General features: G+C 41.1%; 1 protein-coding gene across 10 annotated transcripts; it reads left to right on the forward strand.

The window, feature by feature from the left end:
* The first annotated feature begins 1,767 nt into the window (after positions 1-1,767).
* On the forward strand, positions 1,768-18,820 carry stx3b (syntaxin 3b). Of its 10 annotated transcripts, none has more exons than XM_070962058.1 (11): positions 1,768-2,162; positions 9,396-9,470; positions 9,590-9,689; positions 10,084-10,158; positions 10,383-10,453; positions 10,711-10,819; positions 10,972-11,045; positions 12,281-12,415; positions 13,054-13,164; positions 17,942-18,033; positions 18,135-18,820. In XM_070962058.1, exons 1-10 carry the CDS (start codon positions 2,133-2,135, stop codon positions 18,017-18,019), a joined length of 858 nt encoding a protein of 285 aa, XP_070818159.1. In that variant the 5' UTR covers positions 1,768-2,132; the 3' UTR covers positions 18,020-18,033; positions 18,135-18,820. The 10 variants fall into 10 exon arrangements, 8 of the variants coding, with proteins under 8 accessions (XP_070818159.1, XP_070818155.1, XP_070818160.1 ...); XM_070962054.1 differs by lacking the exons at positions 17,942-18,033; positions 18,135-18,820 and adding exons at positions 14,708-14,827; positions 15,174-15,253; XM_070962056.1 differs by lacking the exon at positions 13,054-13,164 and adding an exon at positions 13,429-13,539 and having other exon boundaries at positions 1,789-2,162; positions 18,135-18,368.
* Positions 18,821-19,158: the final 338 nt, after the last annotated feature.

Here is a 19,158-nt window from a genome sequence, read left to right on the forward strand (position 1 = left end):
TTGCAGTCATGGACGGGACCATTTCTGCAACCTGTCAAACACACTGATGGCCAGCAGGTGTCAGTCATGTTCTTTCATCCACAGCACAACCGACGTTCGTAATAGGATTACGTAACAGTTTCACCCCGCAAGTTCTTTGTGACGTGTGCTCTCCACCGGCGGCGGCTGCATGGATCCCTAATCCAACGACATCATCCATACTTGATAGTTCACAAATTCTGACTTACATTGTTTTTAACGCACACCCGGTGTCAACTTTGAAAGAGTGTAGAATGGAATAATCTTACAGGGCCATTAAATTAAATTCAGGAATTTAACAGGACACCTGGCTCAAATAAAAAGTGAATTTATGATGTGCAGAGAGTACTTTGCCTTCAGGTTGTTTAAACATACATTAAAATGACTAAATATTTCTCTTATTTGAATTAACCAGTTTGCCCAACTCTATGAAAACTAGCAGTTGCTTTCCTCTGATTGGCTGAGTTTGAAGCGATAATACCATAGACTGGTTAATGCTTATTTAAATCACGGATTAAAATCTAGTTTTCTCGCTTACTCCACTGCGTTAAAGAGTGGAGAAGAAGGCTTATGCCGACGTATTGCCTGTCACAACATCACTGATAATATGATAACCCTATGGTGCTACATTCAAGTTACATTACAAAAGCGGAAATACGAAATTCCTACATGACCACAATGCATTTATAGCTTTTGGATAATAAATACGCATTGGGAGCTTGGGGTGGAATCTGAAACTAAGCAGTAAAGTATAGTTCCTATATTTACTAGCCTACAGACAAAATTAATCAGCTAATGTAAACACAACTGACAAAATGTGTGAGCCCCACTTTTAAAAAAAAACAAAAAACAGCCAACTCTTGGCAGATTTATTTGGAATTTTAAATGTTTTGTAGATATTGTTGGCTTTTTATTGATAGTCCTGTCAGAGCATCTAATTTGTATACTCTTCTCATGCTTTCCTCCTAATGCACTGAGTTTGTCAAGGCAGCACATCTTGTTATGGATTGCGATGGAGTGATTTCCACTTAATCTTTTGCTCTTATTTTGTCACCTTGTAAAATGCCAGAGAAACCTACCTGTTCGACTACATCACAGATGATGAGTTCACTGAAAGGATGACATTAAAAGAAGACAATAGGTAATGTGCACTTAATGTTATATTTTTGGCTTGTGGGGTGGAGTAAATATTACCTTCATAATTCAGTTGATGATCATCCTGATAAATGTCACATCCACAAATCTAAATGGACTCTAAACCCTGCTTTTATTATCAGACTTGATCTTCTGACCGAGGACAATAGAGTGGTATAATCAAAAGCTTCAGGACAGTTGCAGAGTGGACCAGAGTGGTTAAATTCTTTGGTTTAATTCTAACTTCAACAAATGCACTGCCTTTAGATCCAGTTTTCAAGTCAGGTACAGTGTACATTGCATTAATTGGCAGCATGTGAAGGTGCCAGATTAAGCCTCGTGGCCTTTCCGTGGGCAGGTCAGTGTTAAAGCAAGGAAGTTCTTATTTTTTTATTGTTATATTTTTTACTATTTAATAGCTTATTCTAGAAGATTTGTCATGCACCAACTTCACCAAAACAAATTCCTGGTATGTGTAAAATTGTACTTGGCAATAAGCTTTTTCTGATTCTGATTCTAAAACACCTGAATGCATCATTGCTGCAGGTGGCTCAGGGCGTGGCTTCATCTCCCCGGACACGGAGCGGTCTGCGCATGCGTGAGCCAGAAAAGTGCGTTTTAGAATGATTACTGGTGGCCAGCGGAGAGACAGATTATACGGCTCTACACAACTGTTGTTTTAATCCTCTGAGCGGGGAGATTTAGCAAAGAAAAAACACGGGTTTTAAACCCAGCAGCCATATTGTATGGAAAAACGACGGAAAGACTTCTCTTTTCAGAAAAAAGTCGTTTTGTCAGACACCTTTGTCAAGACTTCTGGGGGAGTTTAATTCTCCTTCTCACTGGCGGTGGGTTTCTGTCGGACAGCTAGCTTGCCAGCTGGCTGAGGAATTCAGAGATTGGGACTAGTTTTTGAGCAATTTTACGCAATATTGTGGTTACTTCTTTGGTTTAAAGGTGTGAAATTAACCGTTTAAAAGATGAAGGACCGATTGGAGCAACTTAAAGCGGTAAGTAGTGTTCAGGAAACGTCAATTGTCTTTTTTTCTCCTGTGTTGTCTGTATCGTTACCCTTTAATGGCCCTCTGAGAAACATTTCTTATGGGAGGAAAGGGGAGGTTAAGATCAGTTAACAATAATTCAGCTCTTTCCACCTAAGCCTTTAACTTAAATACTAAACACAAACACATTGTGTGTGAAGCAGTGTTGAACCATGTGATGACATAACTCGTATGGTGGCTGGAAAGTGATTTGACCCTGGGATGATTGATAAAAGTGATCCAGTCATTCACATCAGTTTCCTTTGCTTTACTGTTGTTTTGTGTTACAGTAAAGTGTCAGATGGACTGTGATACAGTACAGTTCACACTGGAATTGGTACTCGTTGAACCACATTACCAGATGCCATTTTAAAAGTTAGTGTCCTTGATTCCTGCAATATGTTGTAGCCGTGTATGATCAAATACGGATAAATTTACTCATGCCTGAGCATTAGGCAGTGTCAGGTGGAACTATTCTGCTTTCAATTTCACTGATTAACATTTGGCATTAAAGATGAAAAGATTAGTCCATTATTTCATCAGCAGGAAATTCATTAGCGAAGATTTTGATGACTGATTACCTCATTTTTCAAGCAAAAATGTCCAAATCTCTGGTCTCAGCATCTCAAATGCGAGGATTTGCCACCTTTCTCTGTCTTATATTCATGTTTATTAGAGATTTTTAGGGTTTTGGCCTGTTTGCTAGACATTTTAGTGATTATAGTTGCAGTTATTGCTGGAAACATGTTAAGCTACTAAGACTATATTAATTATGATCAAAGTAGAGTTGTAAAGTGGATATAGTATCCAGTTGAAACTGATTAAACCAAAACCCTGTAAATCTGTATTTATCTGTCAGATTACAACTCTTACACAACAGTAATCATGAGCAACAGAAACATCCATTGTATGAATTTTTTCCTTACTCAAAATTGCACTAATGACAGGGAAAACACGAGCTCCTGATGAGGGTGAGGCCTTAATCCAGTTGTAACCCAAGTCTGGATGTGTTGCCATAGCTGCTTGAAACTGCTGGCCAAATATTTGCTGTTTAAAGTTGTTGAGCTGCCCCCCCCCCCCCCCCCCCCCCCCAGGCGTACAGCTGGCTTCTTTTCAGGCCAAGGAAGTAGATAGCAAGTGTAGTGGGTCAGTCATTTGTTGGGAAGTTGACGGTTTATATTATGTTAAATAGTCAAAATTGTCTAATTCCACCTTCTTAAGTGTGAATATTTTCTAATTTCTTAATTCCTCTATGGCATTTAATGGAATTAATGGCAATGAGGACGTCATCTTGGGCTATGGGAAACACTTTGCTTATGCTTTTTACCATTTTCTGACGTTTTATAGACCAAACAACTTATCGATCAATTGCAAAAATCAACAGCTTAATCAACAATGACAATAACCATTAGTTGCAGCCCTGATCTTTACTCTTTTTCACCCCTTATCTTTCTTCTTTATCCACGCTCGTCCATCACCTTTGTTTTCCTCATTGAGTTTCCTCTCTAATGTTTACTTGGTGGCACTAATCTAAGCTGTGTATTGGTTTGTGTGTGTGTGTCGGGGGCAGGGGTGTTGAATGTGGCCGCATGCCAACACCGGAGTGATCTCATGATATACTGTGGACTCTGGGAAAGAGGAGCGATGAGAAATGCTGACTTGTATCTTAACCTGGAGCATGGTCACATGTGATGGCTTATACTGCATGCTGCTTAGTAGGCTTAAAAATGCTCAGACAAGTTTAAAAATACCAAGAATATAAGTTGATATTGGAGCCATGTTTGCCTTATTTCATTACTGTGACCCAGAATAAGGCTGATGTTAACTTGACAGCAAATTTCTGTAATTCTCTTCCATTTCCCCTTGTGGTATTTTCAGATGTGCTTTCAGTCAAAGCCATATCCTCTTCAGCTCTGTGTGCATGGTGGTTTCCCACCCTATAAACCAGGCCGGGTGGGCTCCTGTTCTTACTTTGCTTCTTCACCTCACTCAGATATCAGCACGATGAATGGGGAAAATTGTAGCAGGACCAACATGGCTTCTTCACATGGAGTTTTTAAATCCCTTGTCAGATTTCAGCGTTGCATTAACGCGAGTCCTGATGGGAGCATTTTGGCTTCTGTCGCCATTCTGCTGTAAATCTGATCCCAGGTCCCTGTCCTGCTGCTGTGATCGCAACTTGCTCATTTTCTAAATGACCTTGCGGAAAGTGCATAGGTCTGCAACTCAGGATGATTTTTGTTTATTGATGATTTTGCTGAAAAAAGAGAGTAAAATTCAAGATGATGTTGTCAAATTGCCTCTTTTGTCTGACTAACCCTTCAGAGAGATTACATTTACTATCATCTTGACATATGAATAAGAAAAGCAACAAATCCCACAAGTGTTTGTTGGCTGAAACTCTTACAAATTGATAAATTAACTTATTGTCGCAGCTCTACAAGTGTTACAACACATCATTTTTACTCTATATGACTGCTTTTTCGCCTCACTTTCACCTGTGTTCACCCTCTTTCTCAACTGTCTTCTCTCTCGACCTCCAAGTAAAATACTGTTTCATCATTTATGACCCTCAGAGACAAAGTCTGACAGTTAATCAGCTCCCTGTCTCTTAAAGATGGCGGAGTCACGGGGAAGCTATTGAGGGAGAGGGTTGGACATTGAACTTGGCCATGATCGGAGTCAAACTTGTTGGATTGTGTTTACATAATTTTGAATGTGATAATGAGTCATGCACATGGTGCGTTTTACTGTTTTTACTGTGACTTTCCAGAAGCACCACTACGACACAGTCTTATCATTCAGTCTCCAATGACACTGTGTGTTCAGAGAGCTGGTCTGTTTGTTGCATTGGAGAGGCAGGGGATCACGATGTCTGCTACAGTGTAAAACCTCTGTCTAGTCATTGCTTTATTGAGGGGAATTATGCAACGTGACATATGGTGCTTTTATGCAAAACAAGTGTAATTAAGTGATTTGAATAAAAGGGACAAGCCAACATCCAAGCAAACATATCAATGCACAGATGGACAGCGTGTGTTGTGTATGTATAATATTGATGTCCAGTGTGTTATTAAGGTTTTTATGATTGCACAGTCTCCATGAGATTACAGCATTTTTGTAGATTTTGGTCAAAAAAGAGAAAATCAAATTTGCTGTTTCGCTCTTCAGTCAGTGTTTTGGCACAGGGTGCCTTTAAATCTAGTTCTCAATTTGTTTATTTAAAAAAAAAAAAAATGAAAGGATGCAAATTTTGTTCCCCTTAGCATGAGACAAGCAGAAAATGCTGTAAAACGCTGGTCAGCATGAATCTGTTTTTACAGTAGACACTGTAAAGTCACACTGTAATCCTGAAGGGTTGAACTGTGCATTAAACACTTCCAGTCTCCTCGCAGAGGTCAGACACCAGAAAAGGTTAAGACATTATGAATAACATGTTGATTCACAATGATGATGAAAGTACGTGGATGTGCGTTCATGCCTTTCATGAAGTCACTCCCTCTGACTCTTCCTGTCAGCATCAAACTGCTGTCACATAGAAGCGAATGTGTGTGTGGCCTTTGTGCGTTTGGGTTGTTAATATTAAGCATGTCAGTACCTTTCCTCTTCTTTTTGCTGAATGAGAGACACTGGAAGGAAGTGAGTGCTTGCTCTTATCTCACCAGTGCAGAAATGCTGTGTGAGGCAGCATAATGTGTGGGCCTACAGCTGTGTATTCAATGAGTAACTCGCTGAGAGATCTAAAAACAAGCCCTGTGTCACCGTGTGTGTGTGTGTGTGTGTGTGTGTGTGTGTGTGTGTGTGTGTGTGTGTGTGTGTGTGTGTGTGTGTGTGTGTGTGTGTCCAGAGAACTCTGTGTTCACAACTGTTGTTAGTTACAGCAGCCTGAACCAAATCGTCAAGACTGTATTTGCAATTCAAATTTTGGATGAGGGGGTAGCAGGTTAAAGGCTGCTGAAAACTCAGCATTTGAACACAAAGAGTGACGAGCTGGTGCTGTGAACGCTCCGAATGGGGCTGCACCTGCAGGTTATCTTCATTACTGATCAATCTGCTAGTTGTCTTCTCAATATATCGTTTTGTTTAAAAAAATAGTAAAACATTATGCTTTCCACGGCAGAGGGTGATGTGTTCAAATGGCTTGTTTTGTTTGTCCGACTGTCCAAAACTCAAGAACAAGAGCCCCAAACAAAATCAGTTTACAGTCAAAGAGGGCAAACCAGAAACATGCCCATGTTTGAGACATTAAGTGTTTGGCAGTTTCGCTTGAAAAATGGCCCAACATCAATAAGATAAGATAAGACTTTATGAATCCCCTGCAGGGGAAGTTAGGGTGTTACAGGCAGCAGCAACAGTAGCGGCAACATGAAATGAGACATAGAAGGGAATAAAAGATACAAAATTAAGTCAAGATTATTAAAAAAATAATCAATTATCTGGATGGACAGTGATGAATTATCTCTCAAATGACTAGTAGATTAAGTTACTTAATATTTATTACGTATATTTTACTGTTTGGTTCTCCATGAATTGCACAACTCCTCTGTCTGTTTTAGCTCCAAGAATGAGTTCGATGTACCGTAGATGGCTGAAAACATGAAGTTATACAAAAGGTCATTTTGCAATGTGCAACCCAATTCCCCAAAAGTTAGGATGCTGTCTAAACCGTAAATAAAAACAGAATTCAGTCATTTGCAAATGAATGGTTTTACGAAGCCTGTGCAGTGTTGCTGCATCACATTCAGAACAAGCATATATTTACAAAGTTGATGAGGTACAACGTTACCTATATTGACTTTGTACTGCTTTCGAATGAGTCTAGTATCAAAACGGATGAGCAAGTGATCACATTCTGTTTCATTCATGTTTAAAACCGCATCCCAACCTTTTTGGATTGTTTATTGTGCATTATGTGACCCAGTAAGAAACCAAGTAACTGTGTAATTCCATTCAGAAGTCAAGGGATAATTATAGTTTTTCTAGTGCAGCATAAATGACGTACAATATTGATATCGATTGCGATTAGTAGTTTACACATTCAGGCCGAGTCGTCTGATATGCGAGAGCAGGGAAGTCGACAGGTGCGTTGGCCTGACTTTGATCCAGGCTGGCTGTCTCCAGAAAAGTCAAGTGTCCAGACTTCAGACTCGCAGTCACCTGATCCGAAGCAGAAACACACACTACTACGTGTTAAGAGTTCCGTCGGCCAGAAAACTTTAGGTGCTTCATGAAAACACATTTGTCTGTGAAAAGCAGAAGTAATTAAAAGGGAGGGAACAAAGTGAACATTCCCCTTTTAATGCATTGTGTCACTATGATGTCTATTTACACTGTGCCTTAGCTGTGGTTTCGTACAGTCAGTTGAAAACAGGTTGAGTTCCTGGAGCCCGGCCCTTGTCCCTCACCATGTAAATATTCAGCAGCAGTGCTGAGGTCTTTATGTGTTTACTGACTGTCCCTTGTGCCACATTTATGACCTCAGCAGAGTGAAGCCTTCTGAGAGAATTTATTGGGTGTAGGCTGATTAGGGGGCAGACCAATGTTTCTGACATCATGTATCACACTGAGCTGCTAACCAGGAAGCAATTTCATTAGTAAACAGTTGTTCATGTCGTCAGTGCTGTTCAGTGGATTTTCCACCCTGACGGGAAGTACATTTCGAGAGAACCACTCATTATTATTGGACATGCAATTAGAACACAGTCTTCAGAAATCAGTCAGAAATGTTGGTATTGGCCTGTAAAAACTTGATGATCGTAATGATGTTGATCATTTTGAGCATGATATTAAAACTTGGACTGGGTATCAGACATCAGTACTTTATGTGAGCGCTGACCAAAATGTATGCATTTGGTACAGAGTATCAAAAATGGCCATGTATTAAAAGTTGGTATTGAATGCATCATAATTTTGCTAATTTTTGACTTTACTTTATAAGGGCAAAGTTCTGGTACAGCTGCTAAGTGTTGCTGCAGATTTAAAAGAACCATATGGAATATTGGCCCTGCATTGTTTATCATAAAGCACTTATTAATGCCGTATTCTGCATGACCATATACAGCTGCTAGGCCAAGAGTTTCCCTCAGTAACCTCCAATTACTGCTTATTGTTAGTAAGTTCTGATCTTAATAACCTTAACCCCCACAATAAGACATTAATAAGTGCTTTATAATAACCAGTAAAGAGCCAACATACAAGTAGAATGCATGCTAATAAGCCACTATTTAATGGTGAATATGTGTACCTTCATATAAAGTGTGACAGAAGATTGTTGCCATTCTCATGTCTGTACACTACCAGGAGCTGGTTAGCTTAGCTTAGCATAAAGAGTGGAAGCAGGGTTAAACAGCTGGGTTTGTTCATAGGTAAAAAAAAAATTCTCCAGCACCTCTAAACCTCAATAATTAACATGTTTGATCTTGTTTGTTAAATCCATACAAAAGCAAAAGACAGTTTGTGGTTTTACGGGTGGTGAAGTGCGGTATTATTTCTCGGCTGGGACCAGTAACTTCCTGGAGTCTCTGCTCTGCCAGTCAACCGCGCTGTGACAACAAGTCTTCAGGAAATAGTCCTGATCAAAAAGTTGTTGCTGAGAAACATGGTTTTATCCCTCAAAGTAATGTATTGAGAAGAATATTATTTTGTTTTGTCTTTGATTGATACCTTGGCTCGTATAATAAAAGGACCGCTCATCGAGCATGAAAAGACCTAGAAACCATCAGGCACGCATGCTGTCTGTTGTACTCAGGCAGGGCTGTGACTGAATTTTACACAGCCATGGCTGGGAACCATGTTTTGGCCTCAGGTTAGTTTGTTTAACAGGATGTCTCTGCAGTCGTTAATAAGCATAGGGTGTATTTATTCAGCGTATTTATCCGGATGCATATGTCAGAGATGTTGGATTGTTAGCAAGTTATTTTGTAGAGCACCTGCATTAAGACAAGATATAAGAAGGCAAGGTGATATAAAGTGGAAGAGTTACATAAAATACAAGCTGAATAGTAAACAGTGGACGTAAATTGCCGCACAGACAGTGAGAGATGTTTTTATCCTGGTTAGCACAATGAACATCTGAATGTACCGCTAATCCCAAGGTGTTGATGCTCGCTGTAGAAAAAACATGTAATACCCTTCACACGTTCCCTCTGGCCATCTGGAACGACTCGTCCTGCCCTGACACAGCCTTTACCTTTCTCCCGTTAGACATGTGACCAAGATGACGACGAGGTGGAGATCGCCGTGGACAACGCAGCCTTCATGGACGAGTTCTTCTGCCAGGTCGGTCTGACTGTCAGGGCGCTGCATTGCTTTTACTTCTTCACTTGTATTCACGAGGCCGTACGTGGTTGAGTGTTTGTGCTCATATGTTTGAGATTTATGATGTGTGTTTGTTTCAGATTGAGGACATCAGGAACAGCATTGATAAGATTGATGAGAATGTGGCTGAAGTCAAAAAGCTTTACTCGGTCATCCTGTCCGCTCCCACATCAGATCAGAGTAAGACACCTGACCACCACCAGCTTTTCCTCCTCTACCTGCTCTTTTTTTTCTTTTCTGCACATGTATTCACCTCAACCTACTCACTCAGCATCATATGAAGGATATTTTTCTTACATAATCCTACCCCTTACTAAGGTTTCTCCTCTACAAGAGGAGAAGAGGAATTAAAAAAAACACTTACAAGTGAATCAGTATTCTGCGCGTTGTCGTATCCAGTCATAATGCAGCTTCACTGGTTTGATACCATCAGAGAATCAAGTGAAAGTCGTTTTGAAGCATCATTAGACTTGATATGAGCTCGCAGTTTATTTGTGATTGTATTAAATGCGGTTGTCTCACCCAGTTGCTAACTGTCCAAGCTGTTTATTGACACGTGTCTCTTCCTTCCCAGAAACACAGGATGACTTGGAGGCAATCACCAATGACATCAAAAAGATGGCCAACAATGCAAGGAACAAACTCAAGAGTGAGTCTGCTGACCACTACCGCACACACACACACACACACACACACACACACACACACACACACACACACACACACACACACACACATACGGTGACACAGGGCTTGTCAGTGAGAATAAGGGCGATGTTTAATGGATTTAATGTGGAAGGTGACTGAAGATTTGAGGGGATGTGAAGCTGATTTTAGCTCAGTCTTGAATAGGTCATTTGGATTGCTTCCTAGCCATCGAGAGGAATCTGGAGTCAGAAGAGCAGGAGAGGGTGTCGGCTGACATGCGGATACGTAAATCACAGGTAAATGATGTACATCTGAAGTATCAGGTGACCTCCAGTCTTCTTCTTTTTATATTCTGATATATTCTCCCTGTGTTCGTCTTCCTTTTTTCGTACCATATTATCGTTTCTTTGATGTAAAAATGTACAATATGTGTCACATGCATGAAATGAAATGTCAGTCCTGATGTTTAGTTATGCCTCACTTGAGACAAACTGTAGTACATCGTCCAAAACAACATACGTGGTCATTAATTTTTTTACCTGTTGTCTCCCAGCATGCAGTGCTCTCCAGGAAATTTGTGGAGGTAATGACAAAGTATAATGAAGCCCAAGTGGACTTCAGGGAGAGGAGTAAAGGACGTATTCAGAGACAGCTAGAGATCAGTGAGTGACACCCACATACAGAGCCACAAATTCATGAGATGGTCCCACAGACTTTGTCATTGACTTTTTCCTTTCCTTTCCTTTCCTTTCCTTTCCTTTCCTTTCCTTTCCTTTCCTTTCCTTTCCTTTCCTTTCCTTTCCTTTCCTTCCAGCTGGAAAAGCAACAACAGATGAAGAACTGGAGGAGATGTTGGAGAGTGGCAATGCTGCTGTGTTCACTGCGGGGGTAAGTGTGTGTGTGTGTGTGTGTGTGTGTGTTTGCATGCATTTGGTTTGGCTTGACAAGAGCTGCGCCGAATAGTTTGAAGCTTTGAAACGTCTTTGATGGATGTTGATATTCAAATTCTAAATCAATATTGGAATGCTGCACAGCTTTTTTTATGTTCTTGTCGCTGCATGTCTGTTCAATCTGTTGAAACCCAGGATTTCTGCACAGTTGTGGCTAAAGTTTAGACTCCACTAATATTATTAGTATGTACCGTGTGTAGAAGTAGATTTCAGTGGTGGCTGTGTTAGACAAAAGTTCCTAAAATCACATGTTTTTATCCAACAAAATATTCTGCTTCAATCCTTATTTGTTGCTGTTTAGATTTTCAAGAACAACATTTTCACTGCAACCAAATAACAGCTTGCTCTCCTGCTTGCCACACAGAAAGGGAGGCACACAACTGTATTAACTGGGCAGCCAAGCAGCAATCTGACAGCACCTCAAAAAATATGACAACAGTTTTAATGGAAATCCTCAAAAGAAGCTTTGAATGTAAAGAAAATAACATTTGGTGCAGCGCTAACCTCAACACTGATCATCGTGTGTTCGAACTGAGAGAAAGCCAAGTTGTCAGTTTTCAGCAAAACTAAAAACGCCTCAAAGCAACTGATGAAAGATTAGCTGTGCTTGTGATTTGGCCTGATAGTCAGTTTGCTGTGTTATGCCTCACAACACATCGGACATACTGTCTAACAGCGAGTGAGCAATTCTTAAAAGAAATGAATGCAGAACAGACGGATGAAGATCTGTTTGTTGTGTTGTGAAGTGACCAATAAGAACATAGTAACATCAAAGACAAGGATGAGGCATCATGACAGAGACCACCAGTGCGTCTCGACTGATCAGACAACCACATGTATGCAGTTATTTCAGCTACTGAGCCACAGCACTTTTATATCTAAAATGTTTCTTGCTCAGTGAGCTAACGCTGGCTGCCAGGTTTTACACAATGAACTCTCATTTCCTTTCCAAGCAGCAGTGACACTTTTCTGGGAGGATTTGATGTATTTCTCAGTATCACTATGACATGAACTCATTTTCAGTGATTCACAATTTAGCTCGCTGACTTTTCAGGTAAGATCGTGGCTGCATCTGCTGCACTGATCAGAGGAAATAAAGACAACAGACGTTTGACTTGTGAGTTTCTGCATGTGCATGTGCACATGGTAACAAGGAACCTTTCCTCTGCACAGATTGTGGACTCTGGGATCTCCAAACAAGCCCTGAGCGAGATCGAAGCCAGACACAAAGACATTGTCCGTCTGGAAAGCAGCATCAAGGAGCTGCATGATATGTTTGTAGACATCGCCATGCTGGTGGAGAGCCAGGTACAGTGCATCCACCTGCACATCATTTCATCCATCGGTCATCTATTTCATCCTTTTGTTCACTCTTTGCATTCATTCTTACCTTTTCTTCATGACTTTGTGTTCACTCCTGACTGTATTCAACTCATTTTTTCCTGTTTATTTCTCTTCCTGTCTCTGCTGTGATCTGAGTATGTCTGTTTCCTCTTTTCCAGCTCGTTGCCTTTCTTATACCTCTCTTTACTCTCCCCCGCCACCTCCACCTCCATCTCATCACCCAACATTGATGGAACCAGCATGAATGCATTTAGTAAGATGTTCAAATGAAGCCGAATTGTAGACATTGAAGCTCGCTAGAATGAACACGTACACATATTGTTGCATATGCATACATAGGTCTAACCACATATTTCTTGCTGCTTGCACCATGCTTTCTGAGGGAAAGTCTCATTTGAGGTAAGGGCCACACTCCTGCTCTTTGTGTTTTCCCAGGGGGCGTGTGTTTTCTTAACCATTTATACTTGCAGCTTTTAATTTGAAAAGTGCTACTTGAGTAGCAGTGAAGGATTTGACAATATAAACAATACGAATGTATTATAATTTTCTTCTGCTTGTCAAGTGTTGTTCTGCGTCTCACTGTTTGTTGTGTTGTTTTTCAGGGTGACATAGTAAACAACATAGAGCAGAATGTGTCCAAGGCAGAGGACCACGTAACAGTGGCCAAGGAACAGACCAAAAAAGCTGTAAGGTACCAGACCAAAGCACGCAAGGTAATGTCATTTAGCCAGCTGCTGCACCAGTCTGCTCGTGACCTCTTCTGTTCTTTTTTTCTGCTCATTTTCTTGACACGTTACGCTTTTGCCACTGTAAAACACATTTAAACCACAGTGTGCCTACAGATCACACTCCCTCGCCCTGCACACACAAACACAACCGTTGCAGTCTGTGTGCTTCGCTTCTTGTTTCTCTCTCTCTGTTTTTATTCACCTTCATTTGTTGCTTTTCGTCACCTCTGACACCGTGCCCCATGTTAGGGCGGAATGATTGACAGGATTGAGAGCAACATGGACCAATCGGTGGGCTTTGTGGAGCGAGCCGTAGCGGACACTAAGAAAGCGGCAAAGTTTCAGCAAGAGGCTCGACGTGTGAGTGACGACAGTCAGGAAGAGCGGCCCGGTTTCCCAAAAGCAACGGAAAGAGATTTAACTAAACAACAGCGATGAGTCTGAGAGCAGTGGATTTTTGTATTTGCCTCAATAGACAGTACAGAGGACTAAATTGGATGCCACAGGACAGTGATCGAGTGTCTGGATCATTGTCTGGCCTTTTACTAGGATACAATCCATATGGCTTAAGTTTTGCAGCAACACAATGTAACTTAATTCAGTAAGACGCATTGTTGGCCAATCAAATACATGCAATCGCACATTCCTGTAGATTACTTTGTAACATAAAGGCTGTATTTCCACTGTTTACCATCGCACGGAAGGACAGAATGGTTACTGTTATGATAAATGTAGGAGTTGTAAAGAAAAGAATTCCTCTTTAACACAAAGATACTTTTGGGAAACCTGCCTGACTACATGAAGTCCATCCCCACCAATCAAGACCCTGATCTTAAACTTGATCCTGACCTGTGATGACCCCCAAACCTCCCTCCTGCTGTGCTGCTGAGCCTCCACCACCCTGTGGCCTGTGGACCCCTGTGCTTTCAAAACCACCAAGACCCAGAACCAAGACCTCCCCCTCCCTACACACACACACACACACACACACACACACACACACACACACACACACACACACACACACACACACACACACACACACACACACACACACATACACACACACAGCTTCCACTCTCTTCTCTTTCTTCTCTTCAGCTTAAACCTGAACTTTGACTTTGTTCACAGTCGGCTCGTGACTGCTGCGTTATCCTTTGGTTTTGTCTGTGTTTGAAGATGTTGCTCATCGGCTTCAGGCTGGTTCAACATGTGTGTGAAATTAACGTTTGTTTTCACAAGTTGACATAAAGTCAACACTGCTGTGCCATGACAGAACTGGTCTATCAGACTTTCGCAAGATTGAGGCACTGAGTTTGTGTGGTTACCTAGCTGCTAAGAGGATTCATGCTATATGATCCAGCCATTGTTGTCATATGCTGTACATATTCCTGAATACAAAATTAGTACAAATGCTCTGTAACTGCAATCGTTGCATTACATGTGCATAGATTAAGGATGAACTTCATGCTGTTACCCACTGACAATGGTCCTGATGGCGCTGTATGTACTTGATTGTTCCCAACAGAAAGTGGTGATAATAGTGGTGGTTGTGCTGGTCTTGCTGGCCTTACTAGCTCTCATAATCGGGTTGTCAGTGGGATTGAAGCAAAGCTGATGAGCTATTTGAATAAGAGAGGAGCTTATGGTGAGTAACTCTGGAGCAAACAACCTCTGTCGTGCTGCAGTGGGTGTGGGTATGGAGCCTGCTTTGGAAAAGGATTTGCACACTTTTTTTCCTCATGCTCTGTGTGTGTGCGTGGTTTCTTTCTACCTGGAGGCCTTACTTGAGGTGTGTTTGTGTGTATTTGGCGTTCATGGGTGTGTGGTTTTTTTCTTCCTATTCTGCAGCACTTGCCTCTGGTTACAACCAAAGCAGTGTGAGTAGTGAGTGAGTCGCATGCAGTTTCAGCCGGTGTTTGGTCTGTGGGCTCATTTCAGTGCTCACGTTCCCCAACATTAACACTGTTCTCTCTGTATCTCCCTCTCTGTAGAAGATGATCATTATCGGTGTGGTCTGTGCTGTGATTGTTGTCATCCTCCTCATCGTCATCCTCACCCAGACACTATAGCACGACCGCTGTCTTCTTGCCATCATCAGTTTATTCATCATCATCACCCATCAGCCGACCACCAAAGAAAAAACTGATCATGACTCCATATGGATATAATAATGTTTAACCTGCAGATGTACAGCTCATCAATTAAAAAACGAAAAAGACCTGAAGGTCCAATGTAACATTTGACCACCGGGAAGAAGAAGACCTAAGAGACTTGTGATAATTCTAAAAACTTTTTGTCCAGTCAGAACTGTCCTTCCTGGTCTGTGGGAGTCTGTTTGACTCTCTCAGGTGGTTTGGACAGTTTAGGGACACTCTGCTGCAAATGAGGAAACAAGACTGAAGCTGACATGAGGTACAGTACCTGTGGTATCTCTGCAGAAGGGAAAGGGGAATAGAAAAACCATGACATCACCCCATTGTTCAACACTCTATGCCAAAGAATGAACTTGGAAGTGTTTGTCATCTGAAATGTATTTGATGTCCATTGAGTCTGACTTTGGTGAAGCCTCAATAGACGCACATCACCTCCCCCCACCTCATTATTTCTTACTTTATGAGCCTTGACACATTTTATGATCGACATGCTAGCTACTGTATGTTCACTGTATTTGGATTATGTTGGTTTTTGAGGGGGTTCTAGCACTTTCACATTTCAAAATGTCTTTTGTCTGTAATTGAACAGAAATAATTATATTGTGTGTTGTTGGTATCTTGCCCTGAATATGGCGCAGTTCTTTAACTTGAAGAGGATCGGTGTGCTCACTTATGATTCTTCAAAACAAGGAGCCCAGTGGTTCTGAGGATTTAATGTGAAGGATGGTGCTTATGGAAGCATGTCTCATGGACAGGTAGAGCTAAGATAAGCAAACAAGCAACAACAAAAAAAAAGAAGACAGAGATACAGGATAGGGGATAAACATGCATTCCTCACTTGAAGATTTAGCCAAACACTGCAACATCTGGGATCTTTGCTTTTATATCTTTGCTACTCTGTTACAATGTTAGCCCTGCTGACCTTTTGCATACACAGACATGATTATCTCCTTTGTTAAAATGCTGTAAAACATAATGTTTGATGCCAAAGAGAGATTGGTTGTAACACTAGCCCCCCAAAAAGAATAGTTTTTTTTGTATTTGTTCTACTTTTTGATGACATGTTGCTGATAAAGCCACACACACAGGATGAGGTGTTAATGGACACTTAAAGCTTCCCTGATTGGCAGCTCCTTACTAGCGTGAGATGCCTTTCCCTGCATATTTCAAGTCTCAAAATATTTCTACTTTAGATGAACTGGACAACTCGGTTGCTCGTTTATTAGGCACAGCTGAAACGAATGTGTTCTGATACAGCAGCCCTACAGTAAATAATATGTTCATGAAGGTCATAGTGTTCAGCTTTCCTCAGAGATCCAGTATGTTGGTTAAACTCTGAACATTTTGGAGGCTGCAGTTTGGGGTGCTTTTGAGTTGGATTGCATTACACTTAAGAGGTGTGTCTAATATTTATTCTCCCCTCATAAATAGAAACAAAATATCAGAAACACCACCCAGTGTCACAGTTCAACAGCAACACTGAGTACAACGTCCAAAAAGATCATAAAGTCGAATCACAAGTTCAGAAAACACTGATGAAATTTTGTGCATAAACTTCAACTTTATCCCTGACTAAGTCTGAGATGTTGTTTTATATCAGTGTATGTCAGTGAACCATCCAGTTAAAGGTTTTAGTGACATGTGCCTGATAAACCAGCAGCTGAGTTTAGTTCTGGTTGGTCGTCATCATTTCATGAGGCGTTTTCTTCTTGCTAGAAGGGGTGCAGATGTTGTCACCCAGAGGCTTTAATAAGTCTGTTAAAGAAGGTGATTCCAGCTGTGCGGACAAGGACTGTATCAGAGACACTGTGTCCAGTCATTAAAGAGAAGAGCCAAGGTGGTCCAACAAGCATTGACCATGGGTAGGGGGTTTTGCAGCACAGACCTCATTTATAAAGATGTTTTAAGCAGTAGGCTTAGCAGCCTGAATGGTGCCTTAAATTCTGGTTGAGCACTTTGAAAGTGAGGGGGGTCCCCCCAGCCAGCCAGGCTGCTCTGTCCTCAAAGGTTCAGTCCTAATGTTTCTATTCAAGCCGTTTTCTTCACACAACTTCAGCTATCAGCATGGGCTGCAGTAACAGGAGGAGGAGAAAACTCTGTACACTGTTTTAAATGAAGGTGCCAATGATTCAAATGGAAAATTAAAGATTTTGTGTTTTTCAAAGGCTGGTTGACCTGTGTTTCCTTTGCAGTCTCGTGCCTGTCTGCTGCGCTTTGTAAATATGTGACAGAATTTTGACACTATTTTTGATGACTGCAAGTCATGTAACAGCAGTGTGCATGTTTTTTATGGGATGTAGTAGCTGTTGTCAGCAGATTGTTGATGCAGAATGTTAACCACAGTGTTGCAAAGGGTGCCTTTTAAAGATTGGTGCCAAAGAGGAGGTAAGAGTGTTTATTTTTCACCTTTCCTGTCTCTTTATACACAAATACACACACCCTAACCTCTGAGACCCTTTGTTCTCCTTTTGCTCAGCCATTTCCTCAAACCAGTGTGTTCATAAATGTGAATAATTGCATCATGTTTGGCTGTGACTGGTGAATTAAAGCCGAATTTCAGTGAGCAGTGTTGTCTAATTACTGTCTATTTTTGATTCAATCCACAGAAAAAGATGATGATAACATTGTGCTGTGCCATCATTGGAATCGTTGGGTTCTCCTATCTCTACAGCTTCTTCTCATAAAAGGTTTAACACAGGTAAAACACCTGCATCAGCTTTTACATTGGATGCTCTTCATTCACACTACAAACTGAATGAATGAATGAATGTGTTGTTTTTTTTTTTTGTCTTTGTGTAGTGTTTCTAGGAAACATGCTTTCAAGAAAAAGAAAGTTTCCTGAGGTGCTCCCCTTCTCTCACCCTCACCATTATTTGAATCTCTTTTAAAATCTAAGAAAGTATTTTTAAAAAAAATACATAATTGAACCGTATCTATCCTGTGCACTTACCCTTCTATTAATCAGTAGAATTTCAGTTATTTTCTTGCTGTATGAAGTGTTTGGAAACGTGTTAGAAATGTGTAGATTTTTCTGAGACTTTGAATCATTTTGACCCTCTCTGGTCGACTGAAGTCTGTCGCCTCCTGGTGGTTGCAACAGGGAACAATCATATTTAAAGGAACTCTCATGATCAGGAAACGGTTTCGAAGAATTCATTTCAGTTTAAGGTAAAAATGCATGAAGGTGATTTTTGTGTTGTCTGTGATCTAAAAGTCCCTTTATGCAGATTCACATTATTATGCTCTCTGGTCAAAAAAATGTTCAATTAAGTAGTATTTTCTTACTTGTTTGTGGTCATAATTTGAATAAACTGTGTGTGACTTTGTTGTGTGTGATCTGGATGTCTGTGCTGCTGAAATGCCCGTGCTGATGTTTTTTGTTTGTTTTTTTTTTTTGCTGTAAGAGCGCCTGTCACTCACACTGGCTGTGTGTAAACCCAGTAAAGCCTGTTATGTAATAAAAGATTTCTGTGCGTTGTACCAAGTGTTGGTGTATGCTTCGCTTCTTGTGTGTGTGTGGGGGGGGTGTATTACATAGATCAGCTGATCGCCTGTTTGCACGGAGGGACTCATCCTGACTGGCTTTCTTCGGCCCGACGTGTCCCACTTCGTCTTCGTCCCTTGTTATTTGTCCTTGTTTTATTTGTGCAAAGGCTCCAGCAAATGTATGGTGATGCACGACATAACATCCGTGTATGAAAAGCTTCCGTGACCTCATTTCATCCCCCATCTCCCTGTTTCTGCCGTACAAGACACAGGCCCGGCCCATCGACACCACGTGGGGCGGAGTCTACGTAAGGATGCGTTCGCTTTTCTTCTTCGT

The sequence above is a fragment of the Chaetodon trifascialis genome, chromosome 5, assembly GCF_039877785.1.
Source record: "Chaetodon trifascialis isolate fChaTrf1 chromosome 5, fChaTrf1.hap1, whole genome shotgun sequence".
NCBI lineage: Eukaryota > Metazoa > Chordata > Actinopteri > Chaetodontiformes > Chaetodontidae > Chaetodon > Chaetodon trifascialis.

Coding starts and splice junctions, on each gene's coding strand:
- stx3b (XM_070962052.1), top strand. CDS start 2,133: ATGAAGGACCGATTGGAGCAACTTAAAGCG. Junction 10,159..10,382: donor TGCAAGGAACAAACTCAAGA/GTGAGTCTGCTG, acceptor ATTGCTTCCTAG/CCATCGAGAGGAATCTGGAG. Junction 10,454..10,710: donor TGCGGATACGTAAATCACAG/GTAAATGATGTA, acceptor GTTGTCTCCCAG/CATGCAGTGCTCTCCAGGAA.